Source organism: Spea bombifrons, chromosome 10 (genome assembly GCF_027358695.1).
Source record: "Spea bombifrons isolate aSpeBom1 chromosome 10, aSpeBom1.2.pri, whole genome shotgun sequence".
In the NCBI taxonomy this organism is placed as follows: domain Eukaryota; kingdom Metazoa; phylum Chordata; class Amphibia; order Anura; family Pelobatidae; genus Spea; species Spea bombifrons.
The window spans coordinates 14,498,586-14,508,080 of NC_071096.1; the positions used below are offsets into that span (position 1 = coordinate 14,498,586).

General features: G+C 41.2%; 1 protein-coding gene across 1 annotated transcript; it reads right to left on the reverse strand.

Moving 5' to 3' along the window:
- Positions 1-355: 355 nt before the first annotated feature.
- Positions 356-9,115, reverse strand: TALDO1 (transaldolase 1). Its single transcript, XM_053448369.1, has 8 exons — positions 8,931-9,115; positions 3,846-3,969; positions 3,660-3,767; positions 2,806-2,937; positions 2,230-2,405; positions 1,806-2,003; positions 1,123-1,268; positions 356-589 (listed from the first exon to the last, which is right to left on the reverse strand). Exons 1-8 carry the CDS (start codon positions 9,025-9,027, stop codon positions 557-559), a joined length of 1,014 nt encoding a protein of 337 aa, XP_053304344.1. The 5' UTR covers positions 9,028-9,115; the 3' UTR covers positions 356-556.
- Positions 9,116-9,495: the final 380 nt, after the last annotated feature.

The window sequence follows — 9,495 nt, forward strand, 5'->3', positions numbered from 1 at the left end:
ATTCTTTGACATTGAGCTAAACTATATGGCTTGTTTGAATATTAAGTAGAGCTTCAGTAAACTTGGGTTATTGCCAGTAGTCCCAATGACAATCTTGGGCTAGTCCAGCTACCATTTGACTTCATGTTTTAGACAAGAAATCTTAATTAAAGCTTAGTGTGAGCAACCGTTAAATTCTGTAATTGAACTTGGTACAATTCTGAGCTAACCACATAATTTTCTTTAACAGCGACATCTAAAACATTTTAATTCACCAGAACAAAGGATAGTACTATGACCATCCGCCCCCCAAGAACTCATGTAATGAACCCTGAAATTGCTCAATGGTGTTTTGGACACAAAAGAAAACAGACTATTTGGGTAAGTACTGACTTTAATCAGTGCATCAGAAATACCACGTACAAAAATTGAATGAAATTAGTTTTGTTTTTTTACTTTTTTTTATGATGTAGTTAAAATGTTAAAGCTAGAAAGATTTGCAATGAAGACTGCATGGAACAATGAGATTGGAAAAGTGGAATGAACCGGGTCATGAATACGCACAAAGCAACAAGTTTTATTTTCCGTTTTCTGCACTGTTAAGCCGCTCCTGTAATGAGAGAGAAGACTTAATGAAGTTACAGATTTTATAGCACAAACAAGAGAATTTTGAAATTTTCGAAATAAGTGGATCAGTGATGCAAAGATATCGGGGATTCCTTAGAGAAAAATTAGGACAACCAGGAGTTATACAAACTCTGGTGCAAAGGCAGAGATTGTTATCACAACCAACAGATTAGTCTGGCAGGAGCATGCCAATGGTCATGAATAAGCACAAAGCAACAAAACTACTTCTCAAATTGCCTTAATCACTTTATACATATCCACTGCTGCCTCAAACTCTAATGCTCAGATTATACATGAAGAACGCACAATTCAAGTATCTACATTGTACATCAACAGGCAAAATCAATCCACTGTTTGCTATAGGCTTGCAGCCGTTTAGCAATTCTCCAGAATCATACACTACATTTATGTCACTAAAGAACTTTATCAATGTATTTCCACCCCAATCACTGTCATATGTAAAAACGTGGAAACTGTTGTGCACCAGAAAAATACATTATGATGTCAAACACACACCTTTAACATCTTCTCCAACTTGATGGCGTCAGCAGCAAACTTCCGGATCCCATCAGAGAGTTTTTCCACCGCCATTTGGTCCTCATTGTGCAACCAGCGGAAATCTTTTTCATCCAGGTGGATTTTTTCCAGATTGCTGGCCTGGGCTGTAATAGAAAGTCTGTTCTCAGCATGCACAAGACTTGACCTTGGATATGCATAGCTCATGATAAAAACTTTTATATCACTAGAAGTTAGTGTAGTCTCGATCATGTACATTCTAAAAGTTAAAACCACAAACTGTCCATGGGGTGGCATAATTAAACAGATCTCAGTTGAAGGCAACCTTCAAGCAGACAACGCATGCATTCTGCTCAGTGACCACCAGATGGACCTAACTGCTCATTTAATGTAAGCATGCTGTGTATTTTGACCACAGGGTGGCGCTACATGCAGACATTTACCATGAACAGCCTGCGCTTCAATAGAAGACGAACAATACAAATCGTAATCTGAAATGTAATTGAGTTTCTGGTTTCTTTGACAGCAGCATGAAAGCTTTTTTCCTGTCAGATGCCCAAATATATTGCTCTTTGTATACCTCACCATATCTGCCATTCTCAAATCTTAACATGGCCCAGTTATGTCTGCTGTGCACAACTATTGTAAAGCTGACCTAAGAAGAGGCATGAAAGCAAGCATACCCTCTTTGACAGTAAGTAGTGGAGTGAGTTTGGAATTGTCTTTGCTCAGCTCCCCCAAAAGTTTGGGGGAGATGGTAAGGTAATCACAGCCAGTCAGTGCTTTGATCTCTCCGGTGTTTCTGAAGGAGGCACCCATCACAATGGTTTTGTAGCCAAATTTCTTATAATAGTTGTAGATTTTGGTAACACTCTGAACACCTGCAAGAACAAAAAAAACGAAAGGTTTACTATATAGATTTATACTTTACATAAACTTTAGGGCTACACAAGTTAAAAGGTTTCAACAAGACAAGCATGATACATAGGCAGTTACTTGAAATGGCAAAACCACACAGTACCCCTTCCATATGGTGACAAGGAAGAAACTTAAAACCTCCAGTAAAATGACAGAAAAAGGTGAACGTAGACAAATATAGGATTGTACCTGGGTCCTCTGAAGGCTCATAAGTCTTCTTGTCAGAGTTGGCAACATGCCAATCCAAAATGCGACCCACAAATGGGGAGATCAGGGTGACTCCAGCCTCAGCACAGGCAACCGCTTGGGCAAATGAAAAAAGTAGGGTCATGTTGCAGTGGATGCCGTACTCCTCTTCCAGAACCCTGCAAGAAGGAACAAGTTAGCCATTGTAGAATTCACATTGGCTTCCTCCGTTATATAGTCGTGCTACGAGTAACAATTGTGAAATACCCTGAGCAAATACATTCGCATTAATTCAGGAGCTTCCTATGACAGGGGTTGCTTGACCACCATGGCCAGTTGTCTAATTGCAAGTGCCAAAGCTACTTCACCAGCCATCTGGTCCTTTCATTCTGCATGGGCCTGGAGACCGCTACACTGATGTGAAGCACACATGTTTTAGCGCATCTTGCCGTAAGACTATGTATATAACTCAAGCAAAGACAAAATGAACTTGGATATAATCATACGCACATTGTTACTCAAACCAGAGCGTTTCAGAATCCGTAGAAACATTTGCCTTTAGAATGAAAAGATGCGTACTTGCCAGCTTGAATCCCCTCCCAGGTCGAAGACAGTTTTATCAAGATCCTTTCTTTCTCAATGCCAGCTTGCTTGTAAAGTAGGATGATGCGCTTGGCACGCTCAATCATGCCATTTTTGTCAAAAGAAAGCCTGTTGGCAACAAAATGCATTTACACACAGGGACCAAATCTACTATATGAATAAACCAATTTAATGCATAGAAAGACAGATTTAACGACATTGATAAAACACGAACTGCTTGTATTAACACTCTTAAAATGTCCAAAATTGTGTACTTGGTAACCAACTAACCCATTTTAAAGTGCAATGGTCATTTTGGGCACAATATAGGGAGAACAGGTAAGGCACATGCAGATAAAGAACCATACGGGAACTAGAATAAAAGTTTTTTATTATTAAATCGGTAGCTCAAATACGCTGACCGTCCAGTTTACTCAGAAGGGGTTCCTCTGACACTTTTCATGCAGCCGTCACCCAATCAATATATCCAGGAATGCAGCCATTTCTCTACATCCTCTGCAATTTCTTTCACATGAGGTGCAACTGCAGAATATCTGATGCACCAACATCTCATGTACATGTCAGTTAAGACTTTGAAACAATTTTTATGCTTCCTTTTTTCATTTTTTACGTTTATTGGGAAAGGTACACAGCAAATGGGAAAAATAAACAGAGCAGTGCAACAAAACGGGAAATCCATAGGGTCTACAAAGGGATCAATACTTGAGATGAACCCCTAAAAATGTCCAACCTATAGCTAGAATAGCATAAAGACAGTAATATAGTTCGCAATGTGGTCTGCAGGAAGCACAAGAAACATACAGGCAAAATACATCGCACTGAAATCATACCTGGCATCAACCTCCGTGGACACTCGACCTGGGATTTTCTTAAGGATTTCAACGCCAAACAATACAAAAAGCTTGTCCATGATGTTGTTTATCTGCTCCTCTTGTGAACTAAAAGGTAAAAACACTCAAATTTAATAATTTGGTGATCAATTTTTACTTACAAAATAACTTCTTGCATTTACTTACCCACCAGACAGCCTCCCGTATTCAATCGCATCATTTACCAGATTTTGGTACTCTGGCATTTGGGCAGCTGCCAGAATCAAAGATGGGTTTGTGGTGGCATCCTGTGGTTTGTATTCCTCAATGGCTGCATAACAAAGAAAGCAAAGATGGTCAGAACAGGAGCAGAGAACAGCCTATCACAAGCTACAAGACGCACAAGGTTGGAACTAAAATCATGGGTTGTTATAGTACTTCAAGATTATTAATGGATGATGACGCAAAGCATTTCTTGCCCCTAGAGCAATTTTCACACAAAGGTGGATGCGCAAGTGAGCTGGGCTTTTATACATAATCCCTAAAAATGCACATTTCACTGATCCCTGGGGAAAAAAAGGTAATCTGCTGAAACCGACTGCACATTGAAGTGTCTTCTTGCAATGACAATTTACAGATTGTTCATGCTCTGCCAACAGAAGATAAAACAACCTTGAACAGGAACACCATGGCACCAGATGGCAGCATCCAATCACAAGAACATGACCCAACAGGAAAGGATAAGGGGTCTCAGACTTTTCCGACAATCTGCAGGGTGCCATCCAGTGCCGATTCCGGTTATTCATTATAAGACCACTCCAAGAATGACCACCATTACAACACAGGCAGGGGGGTCAGGATACAATATTGGGCAAAACATTACGTAGCCACAAAGGTTTCAGTACTTCCCAATATACACAAGCCTTATATCATGCAGGTATATATCCTCGAATTATATTTATTCCAATTCCTTATTTAGATTAATTTGGAGAAAAACCCATCAGAAAACACTTGCCTGAAACCACTACTGAAGCTGTTACACTGGAATTAAAGAAAGCAAACCTTAAAGGGACAATCTGTACTTTAATAGGATAGCTGTGTGGTGACTTTAAATTTGTGATATCTGCAGATATTTATCGCCCATACGCCCCTTTTCCAGTCCGCCATATTTTCCATGCAGGAGATGTGTACAGCCAATCACACCTCCCAGCACATCACATACCTACCGCCAGTCAAGTTCCTGCTCTGCTTATGGAGCAGGTGGCCAGCTGCAGGGCTGCAGTTTCTGCCGCTTTCTTGTTTTGGAACAATGCACGTTAAAGTAGTCCTGCCACTTTCATATGCATTTACATGGGAGTTCTTCAAAGTATTGTGTTCTAAACCAGAATCTATTGAACACTGAAAATGCTACATTAAATTGTTCTGTAATATTACTGAAAACCGTACATTCCTTCACCTTGCTAGATTAACTCATTTGACTCCACAGAACGCAACTTTCCATTATAGTATTTACACAAATTAGCTACATTAGCCAGTTTAAACATGTAATAAAAAGCACTTTATTTGGCCAAGCCAAATATGCCAATACTTCCAATGTCTTCCCCTACTCATACAGTTGAAAGAAAAGGCTTCTCCTGATTTCACTTTACAGGATTAGGTGTGTTCTTCCAGAAACAAACAAGCAGAACAAAAGCAAAATCAAATGTAGTTTATGAGCAACATCTTATTCACAGTGACTGTGCAGAAATAGGAGTGATTAGTACTGAGCGAGGAAAGCAATTCCAGACAGAACTGAAAAAGTTATTTTCAGCATAATATAAGTTTATATGGCATGTTGTACAGCTCTGCAACATACATCCATATAACCCAAAAAGCAGCTAATACAAGGCCACGATATAAACCAAACCTGAGCAGAGACGTCTATTCACAAAGAACAGACTGGTCGTAGAGTGAAATGACAGTTGTGTTGAGCCGGATTCTACAGCTGCCAAACCTCTCGGCCGAGTCATTTACGGAGTTTTACATATTTATAGGAAGACTAGATGGGCTTCTTATCTGCCATCAAACTCAAATTCTGTCTGCGATTAGGAAGTTTGCTTAATTGACACTGAAATCCAAAACACTGGTAAAGCCCCCAATTAAAGCCGATTTCTAATGAGTGACTCAACAGGACCTTAAGTTTGAGCACCGCAGCAAGCATGGACAATGCAGGTTGAGCACTGCAGCAAGCATGGACAATACTCCATGTAGCACAGATAATCCTTTTATCAATTGGTATTTGACTGCGAGGACATTACTTCCACCGAAAACCAGCAGAGAAAAGGTCTGTGGAACATGGAACGTGAACCTCGACACCAGTCATCCATTTGTGTAATGTGTAACTTCTGCTGATACATCAGGCTTAATGCAACACTTACTCCACGACCAGGTACGCATGACTTGGTCAGACTCCTAACATCCATTAGGACATCACAGGGTGGGTCAGAGATGACATGGCAGGAATGACCAGACCCACTGTCATCTTTTCATGTAGACTTGTTTTATATCAGACACAAAGGCCCCTGTGTCTATTATACAAGGGAACCCTAGTCTGACTACTTGCACAGCACATTTTTTCTTCTTAATTGGATTAAGTCTTTTAGATTCAGAGCTTTAAAGGGGTTAAAAGTCTGCACTAAAAACAAAAGTTTAGCTCGAAATCTAATTTACACCGAATGCACTTAAACCATAATAAAAATGCATTAATTCATAAATTTATGTTACAGTTCTCAAAATAACTATTATAAATGTGTTTAAATCTGACTTTCACTAAGTCATCATGAGCCACTCGAACATAACAGATAATCCCAAAATTCCCCAAATAAAACAAAACTACCAGTATTTTATCAAAGAAAGTACAACATGTCCAGTTACACAGAAGCCAATACCGCCGTCCCTTTAAGGGATATCGATTTGCTGGATAGTTCTTTTCTGTTGACCGCAGCTGCTGAGGGCCAGCATACAACCCATTGTAATAGCAGCTGGCCTAGAATTTTTACAAATACACACGAGATGAAAGCTTCCCCACAACTAGAACATTTTGCACGTGATGCAGATCGGCCAAGAGAAAATTGTAAAAAAGTCTGGCTGTACAGTAAATAAAAGTTGTGACTTTTATATCAATTTACTGACTCAAATTGTGTGGCAGATTCTCCAATATTTATGTTAAAAATAAACTTTAAAGGGACAGTTTAATGCTTGACATTCCCTAAAGATTGCATTTACCTGAGGAAGAAGCTGCAGTTCCCCATCCTGCGTGGCTTGATTCTTGCCACTGATTGGCTGCCTGAAGCGACCAATCAGTTGCAGGAAAGAACGCTGATTCAGATACATTAAATAGGCCCCAGCACACAGTTCGCAGAACAAGCACTTTAGCAGCCTGGTGGTGAGTTTATCTCGTACAAGGCATATGGGTGGACAGCATAGGCATTTAAGAGGACCCGCTGTCATAGGCATTAAAGCACACGATGGCTGGAGTGCCCCTTTCAGTAGCATTTGAGGGGCTCATGCAGATTCCCTGCTTTGTTGTAAACATTGGTCAAAATCTGTATTTACAGGCTTGTTAGTGTGCGTCCCTCTTTTGGAAGGATTCCTCAGCTGTACACGCCATCCTCTTATTACTACGTAACCACACTATTCTCACCGCCAGCCGTCTCCGGGATTGGCTCACACGGGAACACACGGCCCCGATTTAAGGAGCCCGCCGCGCACAAACGCATCTGTTGATTTCAACCAGAGCACATTTCTGTTGGTGATTGGGTGCTTTCAGCAGGCAAAACAGGTGTAATAATTGAGAAGAGGGTGATGCCCTGCATTTTTTTCTAACTTTTTTTGCAGGTATACAAATGCTTTAATATGTCTTCATTGGTGGGGCTGCATTGGCATCTGGAGTACCCCTTTAAAGCCTCAAACATAAATAAACCAGCTTTGCCACCAATTTCACATCTGCTTACTGCAACCCTAACCAGCATTGGCCCATAGCCGGGTGCCGCAATACTGTTAAGTAAAAACAAATCTAGATTTCAAACACTTTACATAAAACCAGAAACTGATGACATTCCAATCAGGTTTGCCATCACCCGGTGTAACTAATATTTCCTTATATTTTAAGGAAGCATGACACAATGCACTTCTTTTGAAAGTCTTCTTGCAACATCCAGTTTCCCTATAAATAAATCATTTAAAAGCACCCCTTTACAAACACTGTATAAGATCTACGATGTTAAATATACATCTACCTGCTCCATTATCATTCACATTTGGTGGCACAATACAATTTCCATCACAGCACCAAGGAACAGCACACTGCGCCTTTATTTACCAAGCATTTTCTGCCACTCCCTGCACCGGGAATTCCTACCAATGCAAAGCAGGTTGGCATCAAAAAATTATAAACGGACATTTACATTCAGCTCTCTAAAGCTGAAGCCTCGAATCTTAATTCTCAATTAACAGGAAGCAAACTTTGTAACAGGTGTCCTAACAGGATAAACCTTTAACTATTAAACCCTTTAAATGATGTTGTGCCACTGCGTTAGTAAGTTTTACTCAGACTTAATATACTAAGCCAGATCCCATGTGAAGGAATAGCTGCGAAAGTGCCCCATAACGCAGCGCACCGCATGCCGGTTACCTGTTCTGTGACATGGATCAGGAAAGGAGATCATGCAGATCAAAAGCCCCTGAAACTCACCTATTCTTCTAAAACTTTATTGCCGCATGTCAAATCTTGAGGCCACAAGCCCAAGAAGACTACTGAAGGAGCAGGGAACCAGAAGGCCCCAATCCCATAATATACCAGTGACTCTGGCAGCACCAATGCTGGTTTTGCTTCTATGGCCTCCTGAATCGAATCAATAAAGCTTGGACAATAAATCCAAACTCAATGCTCTATAAGAATGCATATAACACGGCAGCTACAATACGCACGTATTAATGACAGTTACTGTGTTAGAGTACTAGGCACTTCATTCATTCTCAGCCATCTTAAAGCCCCCCCTGGTACTAATGTGTTTATAATATCTAAAATGTAATTTTTATTAATTGGCTAATCTGCCCGATTCCCTCCTCATCGCCCAGCCAACATTGGTCATAAGCGTACATACATGAAACCACTCACAGCCCGATACACACGTGCTGGCTGTAGCCCAGGAGCTGACAGGGCTGGAGGGGTTTAGCATTCACATGCTCACTGACACACATGGCTTAGAGTGCTAGGGGTTAATAAAGGAAGTCTGGTAGTTCGGTGCTCACCATTAAAGTCTCCAGTATCGGCCACCACCACGGTGTGCTGCTTCAGCTGTTCCAGCGCAGACTCCATCTTCTGTTTCTTAACAGGGGTACTGGACATGACAAATGTGAACCAGGGGCCTGGGGTCCTATATATACCTACGGTCGGCGAAGGGGGCGCGAGCACGGCGGCCAATAGGAAGAGGGAAACTGGAAAGACCGAGCGCGCGACACACAACACGCGATACGGGCCACACGAGAGCGAGCGCGAGAGCGATCCGCAACCAATCAAAAGAGCAGAAGAGATGAGCGCGTGCTGCAACCCGGCCCACTCAATGCAAATCTGGATGAAAGCCTGCAGAGAAATCGACATTCGACTGACACGATAATAGACCAATGCAAAAGCAGTGATGTTGCATGGTAGCCAATCAATGGGCAGGAATTATTGGGACTGGTGTTTACCGGCTGTAAGGTAAGAGGGGCGTGTAAAATAAATTTCTTCCGCTTTGGGTTGTAAACGATTGGTAGGGTTTACTTGGCAAATGTGGAAACTATAATAACATTCTAAATTACGACAATCGTCTGGCAT